Genomic DNA, 15,956 nt, shown 5'->3' on the forward strand with positions numbered 1-15,956 from the left:
CTGCCTTTGCCCTCCCGGGCTGGCGCCCCGCACGTCGTGCTTCTCGCTCGCAAAGTTTCTCTGTGGGAAAGACGCCCCTCTAGCTTTCTCTGGCTCCTGGAGCGCGGGGGCGCTCCGCCCCTCCCCCCAGCCTGCGCTCCGGGCCCGGGTTGGTGCCTTTGCTCCAGCCCCCGGCCGGCTGCCTCGGGGGCGGAGCTTGGGGAATCGGCAGAGCGAGCTGGAGAAGCTTGGACTCGGCGCGGTTCCTGAGGGAGCAGCGGCGAGCGGGCGAGCAGGCGAGCTAGTAGCCACAGCCTAACGATAGCTTAGGGTACCTAGGCACTGAAATGAGCCCCCGAAGGGACGCTCAGGCTGCACCCCCTCTTCTGCCCTGGTTCAGTTCTCGGCAGGTTTGAGAGGGCGTGCTGGTCAGGACTCCTCGAGAGGTGCTGCTGAGTGTTGGTGCCCCCGACAGAGTGGCTACCCCGCTCCCTGCGGGGCTGCGGAAGGAGAAGGGGCCAAGGAGACAGCTGTCCCCAAGCCTTTCACGTGCCTGGAATTGGACTCCGGACTGGGCGCTAAAATGCTTGCTTTTGCCCTGTCCAGGTTTCTTAGCACGTCTGTGGACGATTGGAAGCCTGGGCCAATGAAGAGTCAAGTTCAAAGTGGTACTCCCGGGTTCTCTGTCCCATACTCCCAACAAGTGTAACTTGAAACTAGAAAGAGGAGTCTCCTACTCTAACTAGCAGATCTCCGCTCTGGAATTGTACTTGACAGCTCTCTTCAATACTTGGACTGCATTGGCTACAGGGTTCTCTTGGGTGGGGGTGGGGGTTGCTCAGAACCTCGACAATGGACCGAGTTTATGAAATTCCTGAGGAGCCCACCGTGGATCCAACTTCATCTCTGGAGGAAGATGTCATCCGTGGGCCCAACCCTCGATTTACCTTTCCATTTGGGATCCTCTTCTCCACCTTTTTGTACTGTGGGGAGGCTGCATCTGCCTTGTACATGGTCAGAATCTACCGAAAGAATAGCGAAACCTACTGGATGACATACACCTTATCCTTCTTTATGTTTTCATCCATTATGGTCCAGTTGACCCTCATTTTTGTTCACAGAGATCTGGCCAAAGACAAGCCGCTGTCATTGTTTATGCATCTAATCCTCTTGGGACCTGTTATCAGGTGAGCAATTTTTCATTTCTACCACCCCCATAGGGTTTGTGCAGAGAAAGATGAAGCTAATATTTACAAGACTGATACTGTGCCTCTAATCAATTCTCCCATTCCCTCCCACTCTTGGCTTCCCTGCCTCCCATCCAGAAAATCTTATCTGAAACTTTAGATGCCACCACAATGAACATGTGGCATGTACCTGTGTTCCAAAACCATGTATGGTACCATTGCTGAGACTTCGGTAGACAGTGTTTGCTGTTCGGATTTGAGTTGTGAAAATTGGTACAGGACCAGCTGACGTGCTTAACCTGTGCGCACCGGCCATAGCTTCAGAGTGTGTTATTTTGACTCTGCCTTTTAGACACTCTATAAACTGGATCTCACATTCAATTTCTTTACCCTGAGCTGCTTGGGCTGATGGTGGTGGCATTTTCAAATTTTCCAGAGTTATTTGACATCTGGAAAATATTTTCAGCTATTTGTCATCATCTAGTACCCCAACCCATTGTAGTTTTTTTTTTTTTTTTCTGTTGGTTCACCAGTCTCTTGTGTATCTCTTTGTATCTTTCTGCAGTAAAGGTACATGGTTAGAGGGGGCAGAAGAAGATAGTCCATCTCTCTCCATCTGGATGCTGGAGTACACTGTAATAATATCAAGTCTTTCCATTCAGACTGCCTTGAAGGGATGAGAATGTGCCTTATCTTAGGGAGACAGGCTTCTGTGTCAGCAGTCTCATCTGGACGCTATGGGATTTTCAAGGTAGGGAGATGTTGCAAAACTTATGAAGTCAGGAGGAAAGAATGGACCAAGTTTGTCTTGATTGCAATCAGCTGAAGAATATGTGTCAGAGTGTTGATGTTGTAATTGCAGTGGGAAGATATTTCATCCTTAGAGAACTAAACACAGCCTGAAACTGTTCAAGGATGGAACTCCCCTGCCTTAAAATTTTTTTAAATCAATATATGCTCAAACAAGGAGGGACTGATTAGGCTCCATTAGAGAAAACGGTAGCCTGGAATTCCAGTAGCCTGGAGTCTAGTCCTCCCTCTGTCATTGACTAGTTAGTTGCAGGGCTTTGGTGAAATCTCTGAAGATGCCTTGGGCCCCAGTCTCTTCATCTGTATGATAAATGGGTTGGGCTAGATCATGGGTCTCAAACGCAAACGCTTACAGGGGCCAGGCAGGTCTCATAAATGAGTGAAGCAGGCCCAGTATGAGAAAACCAGTAGCTTCATGTGTGATGATAAATGAAAAGGAAGTCTCAGTGTTAGAGAAATGATGGAGAGTAGTGTGGCAAGCTAGAGTCTGCATGATTTGCCTAAAGGAGGCGGCTACTCTACAGTTCCAGCCCATTGTTTCGCTTTTGGAATTCAGACCCAGTATTGCCAGATTCCCCAACTTTTCAAGAGAAGCTTCCAAGACAGGATTTTATATGAAATATCAGTTTGACTTTCGGCAACTTGACTAAATAACACAGTATGGACAAACCACAGCTGTTGGTCAGATATGACTCAGCTGGCCTATATGCGGCCTTTGGACTAAGCAATCTAAAGCTCCTTTCCAATTCTAAATCTTTGAAGTTAAGCTGTAAAAGAAATACTTCATCTTGAACTTGGAACCAAGAAATTTAGAGATGTTGGGGCACCTGGATGGCTCAGTTGGTTAAGTGTCCGACTCTTGATTTCAGCTCAGGTCATGATCTCAGGGTCCTGAGATGGAGCCCGCATGGGGCTCCATGCTGAGTGTAGAGCCTGCTTAAGATTCTCTCTCCCTCCCCCTCTCCCCCTTCCCACCCCCTGCATGCACATGCTTTCACTCGTGCTCTCTCTCTAAAAAAACACACACAAAAAAACCCCCACAAATTAAGAGATGTCACTAGAGGAACAAGGAAAACCATTCTTATCAGCCTTTTCAAATGTGATATACTGAGGTAACAGATCAAGCACTCTGAAGGTGCAAATTTCAGCAAGTACTGCCCCAGTCTGGAGTTTAGACTTCCCTCCTTTGCTTTGTGGCCTCCCAAGCCAGCTTTGACTCGGACCCACCATATGGAGTATTGAGTACTGTATTTCATTTTTGTTATTTAGCTTCCACTAGAAATGATTGGAAAGCATTTATAATAATCAGCTAACCTGACAGCAGGGAAAAAATAATTAAAAGCTCATAAATTATATCCTTGATATGCTTATGTTCAAGGCAAATTACTTTTTAGGTAGGTAGGAACTTGATTAGTGCTATTAGGCACATGAAGGTGTTTGGAGGGCCTGGCTCCCTTATATGAAATGCAAAGATATTCTGAAAATGAAAATGTGCTCTAATTTACTGAGGCTTGTAACAAGGCGAACACCCTCACTGAAACCAGTGAATAGCCTTTAGAAGCATAAACAGAATGCTTCCTGCCGCTACCTCCCCCAGTATTTTATTCAGCAATAGCACTGATGGGCCTGGGTTAAAATCTAAAATCTTTTGTTGGAAATGCACTTAGCTTGTTTTCTTCTCTGTTCTCTCCTCCTTCCACCTTTTCCTCTCCTGCGTTTTAGAGTTTGAAACGTCCACTTCCTAGGGAGAAACTACATGCTTCAGACTGACACATATGCCCCAGTCTCAGAGGGGTCCTGTGGACAATGGCAGCCGGCACATGTCCAAACCTTCCTAATTGGGAGCCAAAGGCCTAGAGAGCATATAAATCTCTGAGCTTGTCTTTAGCCTATTTTTCCATTAAATTACATTGCCATTATTTTTATCATCCTCCCCTCCCATCATTTCTCACCCTGTATTCTTTTCTTCCTTCTTACTCTTTCATTACTCAGAAAATATTTATCGAACACCCACCATGATAAGGGTGGTGGGCAAGATAAATACAACCCATGCCCTCAGTCAGGAAAGACAGCTTACTTTTCACCACAACTGTTCTTGCTTATTATAATAGTCCACAGTTTCTATTCATTTCAGGGTGAGTGGAGGAAGCGGTAACTCAGGTGTTCCAAAACAAGATGTTCTAGTTGCCTCTCTTCTAGTCACCACATCAGAATTGCTTAAAGGCTTCTGATTCATGTGGGAGAGATGGGAGGGAGACAGCAAGAAATGGGGTCTTCTCACTATTTCAAGGTTGGTAGGCTCTCATAAGGATGTTTTCCTCTCTGTAAAGAAAGAAGGAAGTTTAAAAGGCTCTTGGCCCCAAACAGATCAAGAGGCCCCAAAAATAACCTTCAGAGAGATCTTTTGATGTTCCTGAGGGATGTAGCACATTCAGTTCTGAGTTGTCAAGTCTTTAAGTACCTTTGTTCTTGAATGGCATCACTGTATAGATGTGAGGTTTTTTTTTCTAGATCCCCCTCCAAGACTTTTTGGCAAGACAATTACAGTTGTGGGCCTTGTCTTGAAAAAAGCAGAACTCAAAAGCCCCAAGTATGGAGCTGAATGCTTTGCATAAAGAATGCTTTCCCTCAGGAACTTGAGGTGTTATGAAAACCGGGGCCTTTAAGAACCTTCATCGTTTTCTCCCAACACATTATTTACATAATATCTTTGTGTCCAAAGTGCTTTTCTACTATAGGCCTGTTCTTAAGGAGACAAAGCAATTCCTTAAATCCTCCAAGAAACACCCTGAGATGGTGTTCACAGAGGTCAGTAGATGGCCAGCCAAACAAAAAAGGATTTAAACTCAAGTAACTTGTGGAAGGCATGACGAACTCTTTGACTCATGAGAAATGAGTAAAATGGGAATTAAGGAATGGCAAAAAGCAGCACAAACTCCCTGAGTTGTATTATTCTCCCCTCATCCTACAACCTTCCTTCCCAGGACAGCTTTAGTTAAGTACCCGTGATGCTTTACCTCTGCAGATGTTTGGAGGCCATGATTAAGTACCTCACACTGTGGAAGAAAGAGGGGCAGGAGGAGCCCTATGTCAGCCTCACCCGAAAGAAGATGCTAATAAATGGCGAGGAGGTGCTGATAGAATGGGAGGTGGGCCACTCCATCCGGACCCTGGCTATGCACCGCAATGCCTACAAACGTATGTCACAGATCCAAGCCTTCCTGGGCTCAGTGCCCCAGCTGACCTATCAGCTCTATGTGACTCTGATCTCTGCAGAGGTTCCCCTGGGTAGAGGTGAGTGGGATCAGGAGAGGGGAGGGCTCCATTTAAATCAAGGGTCTTAGAAATCCAGACCTGAGCTGTCCAATACACTGGTCATCAGCTTCATGGGGCTATTTAAATTAAAATGAAACATGGAATAAAAAATTTACTTCTTCAGTCATACTAGCCACATTTCAAGTGTTCAATAGCCGTGGTTACTGTATTGGATAGCACAGGTATTACAGAACCTTTGAACAGCACTGGTAGATAGTCAAAGAAGTTGGGGAGCCAGACATCTTAGGCCTGCCAGATTTCTTTAACTGGCATAAGCTATTAAGGCTAAAAATGCCACAGATAAGCCCTCTCTGGACCCAGAAGTAGCTGGTAATACCAGCAGTCAGTAGGACACTTTCCCTAGCCCTGAGTGTTTAAATTATACTGAGGGTTTTTTGTTTGTTTGGGTTTAGGGATGGCCATCTTTTAATAAGAGGTTCCCAAATATTACTGATCACGAGAAAACATATTACTGGGTGGAAGCTCCTTTTTAAAAGAATTTTTTCTCCTACTCAGACCAGACTCAATCTGAGTGTGGGGAGGCCAAGAATCTGTATTTAAAAAAATATACCCCAGTTGATTCTGATCAGCCACATTTGGGAAGCACTGATTTAATTACTTCTCTCAACTCCAGTGGGGAGAAAGAAATGGGGGTGTGGAATGAATACTGGTGAAAATGAGCCTTGGTCCCAGTACCGACCTTCTGTGTGATTTTTGGAGGAAGTTACCCAAGAGGTCACAGTCTTAATTTCCCACTTGTAAAAGACGGATCCTTAGATGAGTAAGACCTCTAGGAGAGGAGGAAATGTGAGTCATGTTTTCAAAGTCAAGATAAAGTACTGTTAATGAGTTTTAACAGCTCAAGATTAGCTTCGTCTGCTTGGGCTGGAGCTGGTACAGCTGTGGGTACAATTTTGAACCATTTCCTTATTATTAGATGCTGATTCTGCTTGGCAAAGCCGCATGTCACAAATGAACCTAAGGAGGGAATTTGTTCCCTTTTCTCTTTTCCTCCACTAAGAATTGTTCATGGAATTGTTGGTCTTGAAGCTTTTTACGTACCTAGGATTGACGGTAGTGTGAAGAGAAAAGGAAGTGATGATGCTTTTCCTCCTGAGAATTTTGAAGGTCATCAAATCATCTAATTAAAATATGTATACGTTACAGAAGTAATGCATGCACAAACCGATTGACCTGCAAGTAATCACAGATGCGTAGAAAATTTCTGGAAAGATATGTCAGAAACCATTTACCTCTGGGGAGTGAAAATGAGAAGTCCTTTGACATTTACCTTTTACTTTATACCCTTCTGTATGGTTTGAAATTTATATGGTTTAAAATTTTTGCTATGACCATGTATTACTATTTTTGGTCCTTATTTTTTTATTTTATTTTTTTTAATTTTTTTTTTTAAGGTTTTATTTATTTATTTGACAGAGAGAGACACAGCGAGAGAGGGAACACAGCAGGGGGAGTGGGAGAGGGAGAAGCAGGCTTCCCGCGGAGCAGGGAGCCCGATGTGGGACTCGATCCCAGGACCCTGGGATCACGACCCGAGCCGAAGGCAGAAGCTTAACGACTGAGCCACCCAGGCGCCCGGTCCTTATTTTTTTAATTATAAAAATCAGACATGGTTATGATAAAGAGTCAAAACCACACAGAACATATATCAAATAGGAGATGTAATTTTACTCCCCAGAAGTAATCTCTGTTAACCATTCAGTATATATCCTTCCAGACTCTTTTTTTCTTTACTATGTAAACATACATACAATATATATGTATATATATTTTCGTCAAAAAGGGCTGTATTAAACATTCTGTTCAACATGTCTTTTTTCAAAAGTATGCCAATATATCTTCCTTCAACGGTTACTTATATATGCATATATAATAGTAAATGATAAATAGATAACATATATTTTCTTTATATGAACTGGACCATTCTTTGTTATTTCTCTAATCTTCTATTGGTAGGATTAAAGTTTGTTTCTGATTTTTGCATTTAAAAAAGTTTTTTCTAATCACAAACTATGCTCCAGCGAACATCTTTATAAGTATCTGTGTACCAGAATGAGACTTCCTAGGATAAGTTCTTAGCAATGGAAGTGCTGGGTGAGAGGCTATGCATGTTTGGAATTTTATCAGTACTGCCAAATAGCCCTCCCAAAAGGTGGTGTGAATTTATATTCCCACCTGAGGTGTATGAATGTGCTTTTTCTTTATATATTAAACTAAATATTATTTAGTTGTATAATTATAAAATAACTGATTACTTAAATAATTTGCTCTTAATTGTGAGGGTAGCTGAGCATCTTTTCATGTTTGGTTATTGTGTTCTTTAAATTGCTGATTTATAGTGGGTTGTCTTTTTCTTATTAATTTGCAGGAGCAGTTTTCTTATTCTGGTATTAATCCTTTCTCTGCTGTAGATAAGTGTGTATGTATACATTTATGTGTTTTGTATTTGTGTACATACACACATTTTAAATGGTCTTCTGGCTTTCTGAAGTATTAAATTTTTATGCATTTAAATTCTTTATTGCTTTTGGATCTTGTGCACTTCTCACAAAGGCCTTTCACAACCCCTATCTGATAGGGCAATTTAGCCCAATCTTCCAAATAGATGAATTTCCACAAGCAGTTTGTCAATTCCCCCACCAAAATACAAAACAAAGCAAAACAGTAACAACAACAAAAGAAAAAAAATTTTATTGAGACTGTGTATTGGCTTGCATTAAATTATTTAGGTTGTTTTGGAGGGAATTTACATCTTTACAGGATCAATCAGTTTCATATTAGAAGGTGATGTATCTCTCCATTTCGTTAAATAGTTTTTTTTTTCGTTAAATAGTTTTATATCACTTTATTGAGGTATGATTGACAGAAACCTCTACCTATTTAACATATCCAGCTCGATGAGTCTGGAGATAAGTATACATCCAGGAAATAACCCCACAGTCTATGCCATAAATGTGCAAGGCCGGAGCAGGAAAATGATACAGCTTTATTGAAGTACATTAAAAAATATTTAATGAAATGTACTTCAGTAAAGTTGTATCGTTTTCTTGCTATAGGTTTTGCACATTTTTGTAAGGCTTATTTTTAGGTATTCTATTAGTTTTTAAATCACCTGATTGCCTGAGTAGGGGAAATGCACGTACTAGTCTTTTGGAAATGGGGAATGATGATGATGATGATGATAGGAGGTAGCAGATAGCATCTACTATGTTCTGAACATTTCTCTAAGCCCCCTGCATGTAATTATTTCATTTAATCTTTACAACAACCCTGTGATAGAATTATTACCCCCATTTTAACAAATGAGGAAACAGAGGCATTGAGAGGTTAAGCAAATTCCCCTCATGCTTTCATAAGTAATAGTTGGCAAAGATGCGATTGGAATCCAGGATGCCTGCCTGCAGAGCCCATGTTTCTAACTGTATCGCTCTACAAAGGATGCAAGGGAAACTTTCTCTGAGGCCTTGGTTTCAACTCTTTGGTGCTTTCTCCTATTAAAAACTTGCTGACAGTACCATCTCTTAAAGTTTGGTAAACAGTTTTTGGGGTTAGATCTCCTCATTTTCATCCACTCTGCTGTCTTCTCCTTGCTACCCCTTTTTCTAATCTCTTTTTCTCTTGGAGGCCATCTGGATCAGCATAGATGAGCAAATTCACTAACAGCATTATGATCTCTTACGGCATGAGTCTATTTGTAGGGAGACAGATGGAAGGTGTTTTTACATTTATTGGAAGCATCAGGCTTTCTTTTATTACACTACTATCAATAAATGAGTTCTAATTTAAGGGAAAGCATCACCACACTTGGGCTAGATGACGTTCCCAACTAGGAGCATCAACTCTTAAGGATGGGACTAAGAGTGGTTTATAAAGCTAAGAGTATATCAAATCGTTTTGTTGTGCACCTTAAACTAATACAATATTATATGTCAATAATATCTCAATAAACATGGAAAAATAATAAATAAAAATAAGGCTAAGAGGAGACCCTTCAAGAGAGTCTCTCCAGTCTTTGAGATTCCAACACTCTACTTAGAGCTGAAAAGGATCTTGGAAACAAAGCTGTGCTTCTTTTTGGGTTTCCATGGGGAAGTCTTCACTTTCCTTGCAGATTAAGTTGACATCTCCATGGCTCCAGTTCCCTGGGATCTAGTATTTTTATGGGAACAGAAAGTTCCAGCTTTTTTTTTTTTTTTTTTGATGAGTTACCCCTCAGGCCTCTCACTCTCCTTGAGAGCAGTAGATTTTTCTTAGTGATTGGCATTCTTTGATATAAAGGAATGAAAGGAAAGGGACACCGTGTGATCTATACTTGAGACTTAGTGTAGCAAGTTATGGAGCATCCTGACCCTTCAGGGCCCCAACTCTAAACAGTGGCATGGATGTGATACGCTTTGAAATGGGGTTTAAAAAAATTTTTTAAACCACTCTGGTAGAAGTTTGGAGATTCCTAAAATATACCAAAGCACCTGGGTGATAAATTGATATTGCTGATGATTTATGCAAGCAATTCTAGAGTATCTCAGTGAATTGGGGAACTAAGGCACATAGATATTCAGTGGCTTTCACAGAGCTGAACTAAGGGCTTCTAATTGTAAATATTCTATGCTGCCTCTCTAAACTCAGAATTCCTCATTAATTCCACAAACATTTATTGAGCACCTACTATCTTCCAGGCAGTGTGTTAGGCTCTGGGGACACAGCATGGAACAAAGTAGCCATGGTCCTTTCTGCCTTCATGGAATTTCCAGTATACGTTCTGACACATTCTAGAAATAAATACAAGATTCATTCCTTAAAGAAGGTATGTGTCAAGGAAGGGACTTCTGTAGCCAAAGGCATTACCTATGAATTTCCTAGGACTGGCTTTTTTCAGAATTCCTTCTGCCTCCTTCATTGTTTGCTCAGAAGCCTATTTCATCAAGTGGGTGCTGCCTTATCCCTTCATATATGTGCTCTTCTTGTGTTAGTGACCTCTCAATGCTAGTTCTGAGATCCACTCTTCTTAAAAAGTTCATTTTGTATGTTTCCATGATTATTAAAGTGTTGCAATGTATGTTCATTTTGGGACATTTAGAAACTAGAGAAACATAGAAAAAAAGGATTTTGAAAACTGGTATAATCCCTAGCACAAAAAATATATTTTAGTTTATTTCTTTCCATTTTTTTTCCTGTGCATGCTGTGTGCTGTGCTAACATAGCTGTGTTCATATGTGAATTTGCTCTTAACTGGGCCCTCAAGCCTCACCTATCCTCTCTCTGGACCTCCGGGTCTGAGTTCAAGCTTCTCTAACATAGTCTGATTGTCTATTTTTTCTGTTATTTTTTTTTCTTACAGCTGTGCTAATGGTCTTTTCCCTGATCTCTGTCACCTATGGGGCTACCCTCTGCAATATGTTGGCTATCCAGATCAAGTATGATGAATACAAGATTCGCCTTGGGCCGTTAGAAGTCCTCTGCATCACCATCTGGCGGACATTGGAGATCACTTCCCGCCTCGTGATTCTGGTGCTCTTCTCAGCCACCTTGAAACTGAAGGCTGTGCCCTTCTTATTGCTCAACTTCCTGATCATCCTCTTTGAGCCCTGGGTTAAGTTCTGGAGGAGTGGTGCCCAGATGCCCAATAACATTGAGAAAAATTTCAGCCGGGTTGGCACCTTGGTGGTGCTGATCTCCATCACCGTTCTCTATGCGGGCATCAACTTCTCTTGCTGGTCAGCTTTGCAGTTGAAACTGGCAGACAGGGACCTCGTTGACAAAGGCCAGAACTGGGGGCACATGGGCCTGCACTATAGTGTAAGGTTGGTAGAGAACGTGATCATGGTTTTGGTTTTCAAGTTCTTTGGAGTCAAAGTGTTACTGGATTACTGTCCTTCCTTGATTGCTTTGCAGCTCATCATTGCTTATCTGATTTCCATTGGCTTCATGCTCCTTTTCTTCCAGTACTTGCACCCATTGCGCTCACTTTTTCCCCACAACGTAGTGGACTACCTCCATTGTGTCTGCTGTCACCGGCACCCTCGGGGCAGGATTGAGAACTCAGAGCCATCCCGTGATGCTGAAGCAAGGCAAAGCATTGTCTGAGATTCTGTCTTCTGGGTCTTTTGGGATAGGCTGGGGGTGGTCAAGAGCATCTTTCAAACTGAAGGAGACGATGAGGCTCATAGGTGAGTACCCACTGGGACATTTTCTTGAATTTTCTGGTAAGCCTTTAAGAAGAAAGGGCAGCTCCCAAATGGGATTTATTTCCTTAAGATTGACTTATGTTTGGAAACCCAGGGTAGCTACTATAAACCAAGAAGGGTCAGAGATACTGTGAACCCCCCACCCACCCAGGGCAGCTGTTTGGCTGCCCTAGGGGATAACTTACCTCCAAGCACCTTAAGCTCTCTGGATGTGATCTTGTAGCTCTGCTCATTTGCTCCAGGGCATTCCTGAGCTTTCCTAGGGCTGAGATGAAGGCCCAGAATTCCACCAGAATCTGATCAGAGGATGTGACAACTTGCTAATTATGGGTACCTCCCAGGAAACTGGCTGATTAATGTGGAATTGTAACTGTAAGCATGGCTGGTTTTTTTTTTTTTTTTTTAAATCCACTGAGAAACTGTGGTTTAAGAAGCAAACCCCCACTACTAAAAGAGCTGCTTCCCAAACAAGTTAGCTTTCCATTCGGATTTTACTAGTGATCATTCATCAAAGACCTCTCTTTTCAAGCAGCCCTTCCTAGGCACACTCCGAGGAGGGAGTGTGGAGTAGGATTCCTGCAGGGCATAAGCCAGAATGACTCTTTCTCAGGGACCTGCAGGGGCATCCAGCTTGTGGAATGGAGTGGTTGAGTAAAATCTCTCACTTCGTGCCTCGTTATCAGGAATTCCCTCCAACCTGGTTTTTCTGTGCTCTTGTCATTTTACTACTTGAGATAGATCTCAGAGAAGCTGAACTGTAATTGAAAATGTTTCTAATGTATGGAAGAAATGAAGATTGTGTTGTGTCTCCTACTGTTCTGAGTATTTTGCTGGTTCCCCCCTCCCCGCCCCGCCCAGGGGAGAGAGAAGGTAATAATAGCTGGGCTATTACCTTCATGCTGTTTGGGTTTTTGGATGGCAGCTAATACTCCAAGGTAGAGTGAAGACAGAGGAGGGAAAGCAGATCACATTAACTCATCATTGGTACTGGTTTTTGCCCACCGGGTTTTATTTTCTAATAAGGAAATGTTTATCATCCTTCTGCTCATTCCCACACCCCCAACGGATGAATGCATATCTCCCTTTCTCGTGTATCTCCTATCAGTGGGGTATTTTGATGGGGAAGTCAGCTAGATGCCTCTAAGTTAACCGAGGAATCGAGGCTAGTATGGCCACTGCCTATTGGGACCTAGTACCCCAGCATTTACCTAATGCTTACCCCTCACACACCAGGAAAAGTCAAGAATTCCTAGTAGCGTGTGCCAATTGTTGCTACCACAATGTTTTGAGAAATTGTGAACGATCTGACCTAAAACTTCTCGTCCCCATCCAGTTTTACTCATGAGATCATGTTAAGAGGTTATCTTTAGCCGTTTCCCTTTTATCCAGTGTCAGGAGTTTATGGCAGAGGAGCTTCCTCCTTTAAGTAGCAAGACTGTTAGCCAGAACCTTCCTATTTCCTGGCATGTCTAGTGTGGTTGTCCCATCTTCAACCACTGTTTGGGGGCTAAAAGGATTGGAAGATTAATTTGGGGGGAGAGTCAAGTGACTTGCTTTGGAGCAGTGGACACTTTTTTTTTGTCAATCCATCATTTTATCTTTGATGAAGAGACTTAGGTTGGTGTCAGAAGAAGTTCACACTCCCATCTTCTGACTGTGTTATTTAAGGTGAATTTGAAAGAATCTATTAAGGCCTCCAGAAGAACACGCTGTCTCTTTGGAATTCAAGCAATAATTTCTCCCTGGTGGTTAATATGCCCTTCTATTAAAATCAGAAGCAGCGTGGAAATGTAATTTGGTCCATAAAAGCCATATGAATCAGCTGCTTAAGGCACAGGTGCTGTGGGAACACAGTGACACACATTAAGCCAAGCAGGCCAATTAGAGCTACAGTGGAGATACACAGGGCAGAAACATGTGCCTTGGTACTGGACCAGGCGTATTTTTTCCCACTACCCTCCGCAGCCTCCATGACTTAATATTTCTGGAATGCAGGGAGTTCAGGGTGAGGGCTGTGGAGCAGCTTTGGACCTGAAAAACCTGTTGCCCTTAACCCAAGGAGAAGAGATTCTAGCGATATGTTATGCAAATGAATTCTCAGAACCTCCTGTAGGTGGTGGCCTTTCTGTTCCACAACAGTCTTCCAATACACCAGAAAAGGAGAAATTTTGGAATATGGTGGTGGGGCAAGGGAAGTGCTCCCATCTGCAAACACCTCTTTAATTGACTACTCTCCTTGTACCCTTTGAAATCTTAAAGTGACACAGGGTAGTTGTGTAGGGGCAAGTGTTAGTGGGAGAGGAGGCAGAGATGGGGCCAGCAAATGGGTCTTGGAAAAGGAAGGCAGAACCATGAAGTGTGGTGGGAAAGAGAGGCTATTGTAGCAACAGCTTTTTTTTTTTTTTTTCCACATTATTGGAAATTCGGTAGGCTGAGTATGGGCAAATGAACATGTTAAGGGAATGTATTAAATAAACTCATAGTTGTCAATTTCATTTGTTCTATGGGGCATAGAACTGGGAGGCACTGTAGAATTAAATAATAGCTGATATTTATAAGCATTTACTGTATGTCTGGCACGGTGCTTTATATGCATTATTTCATTCAGTCCTCAAAACAATCCCTTATGAGGTAGGTACTATCATCCCCCATTTTACAGATGAAGATTCTAAGGCATAGAACAGTGAAGTGACCTGCCCAAAGTCATGGCTAGTATCAGAGCCAGGATTCAGTCTTAGGCACTTAGGCACCCCAGAGCTTACACTCTTCATCATGACACAAGCCTCTAAATCCTCTTAGGTCCTTTGTGGAATTAGTTTAATATGTTAGTGGTTCCAGGAATCTTTTCTGGGCTGTGGCTCGGTTCATATCAAGCCTTCTTTCTTACAAATACTTGTAATCAAGAGGCATCACTCGATTTACTCTAGAGAGAAAAAGGTCAAGTCCTAAAAGGCCTGGGATGAAAATGGAGTATGTGTTCACCTGTACTTATAGGTTGATGTTATTTAATGTTCACATGTACTTATATGTACTTATATTTAATGTTTACAGGTACTTATATACTGGGAGTGGGGGGATAAGGTGGGGGAGAGTGGTGGGTGGATCCATTTCCTCTCTAGTTTCAGGATTTTGTCTCCTGTGTGTTCTTAAACACACAGCTTCCAGACCCTGGTCGTGGGAATAAAACTAGAGGGAGCAATTACTACCCAGGTTTGTATGAATCTTCTCCCCCCTCACCTCCCAAACAACCAACCACAGCAGGGGAGTGCTGAAGCCCACTCTCTTATACTTCCTCTTAGCAACACTGCCCTTACTCCTGCTGAGAAGCTGACTCCTAGTTCTTTTTTTTTTTTTTAAAGATTTATTTATTTATTTGAGAGAGCGAGAATGAGAGAGAGTACATGAGAGGGGGGAGGGTCAGAGGGAGAAGCAGGCTCCTCGCTGAGCAGGGAGCCCGATGCGGGACTCGACCCCGGGACTCCAGGATCATGACCTGAGCCGAAGGCAGTTGCTTAACCAACTGAGCCACCCAGGCGCCCAGCTGACTCCTAGTTCTAAAGCAGGCCACGGATAAGGATGTGGAAGAATAATGCCCCTCCCCCATCTGTCCCAGTCCTGAGAGCCTAAATCAACATTCAGTGCTCTTTCAGCTAACCTGCTCCCACCTGTACCTCTCAAGCTCATGGTCCTCAGCATTCAGAGTTGATTGCTACTTCCATGGTAAGGGTGGTGTGAGCAGCTGAAGGGTAGAATGTTCACCGGGACATTCCATCTAAACCTGTGGAGTTCCGGGGCACCTGGCTGGTTCAGTCTGTGGAGCCTGCAATTCTTTTTTTTTTTTTTTAAAGATTTTATTTATTTATTCATGAGAGAGAGAGAGAGAGGCAGAGGGAGAAGCAGACTTCCCACAGAGCGGGGATCCCGATGCGGGACTCGATCCCAGGACTCCGGGACCATAACCTGAGCCGAAGGCAGACGCTTAACCATCTGAGCCATCCAGGCGCCCGGAGCCTGCAATTCTTGATCTCGGGGATGTGAATCTGAGCCCCTTGTTGGGTGTAGAGATTACTTAAAAAGAAAATCTTAAAAAAAAAACAAAAACCTGTGGAGTTCTGTTTCTGAAAAGTCCTTTAGTATAAAAGCAGTGAACTCTGGACCCTCCAAAATATTTACCTCCCCAAGAGTGGGGAACCTCATTCTCTGAAACTTTTGCTGTTGGGCTTTATTACTGTCTTCAAGGGACACACATGCCCAGAATCTTATGCCTTTCCTCTTGAAGGACTAGCACCATTAATCACACACTTTAGACCTTAGAGCCTCTGGGGTGCACAGAGAAAGTGTGATATGAGCCTTGGCAACAAAGCATATACCATGTGAAACTGGGAAGCAGCAAGGCTAACCTGTGTGAGCCCTCTGAGCTGTACATTTGAATTTGCATTGTTCTAACCTTTAATTTATT

General features: G+C 42.8%; 1 protein-coding gene across 1 annotated transcript; it reads left to right on the top strand.

The window, feature by feature from the left end:
• Positions 1-215: 215 nt before the first annotated feature.
• XKRX (XK related X-linked) lies at positions 216-13,276 on the top strand. The gene is made up of 3 exons (XM_035024853.1): positions 216-1,166; positions 5,002-5,270; positions 10,651-13,276. Exons 1-3 carry the CDS (start codon positions 832-834, stop codon positions 11,394-11,396), a joined length of 1,350 nt encoding a protein of 449 aa, XP_034880744.1. The 5' UTR covers positions 216-831; the 3' UTR covers positions 11,397-13,276.
• The last annotated feature ends 2,680 nt before the right edge of the window (positions 13,277-15,956 follow it).

Source organism: Mirounga leonina, unplaced genomic scaffold, assembly GCF_011800145.1.
Source record: "Mirounga leonina isolate KUSES-001 unplaced genomic scaffold, KU_Mleo_1.0 Mir_101414, whole genome shotgun sequence".
In the NCBI taxonomy this organism is placed as follows: Eukaryota; Metazoa; Chordata; class Mammalia; order Carnivora; family Phocidae; genus Mirounga; species Mirounga leonina.

What these genes read in the sequence shown, in the direction of transcription:
- XKRX (XM_035024853.1), top strand. Translation starts at nt 832, where the DNA reads ATGGACCGAGTTTATGAAATTCCTGAGGAGCCCACCGTGGATCCAACT. An exon ending in CTCTTGGGACCTGTTATCAG is followed by an intron (nt 1,167 to 5,001) that starts GTGAGCAATTTT and finishes TTACCTCTGCAG; the next exon opens with ATGTTTGGAGGCCATGATTA. An exon ending in AGAGGTTCCCCTGGGTAGAG is followed by an intron (nt 5,271 to 10,650) that starts GTGAGTGGGATC and finishes TTTTTCTTACAG; the next exon opens with CTGTGCTAATGGTCTTTTCC.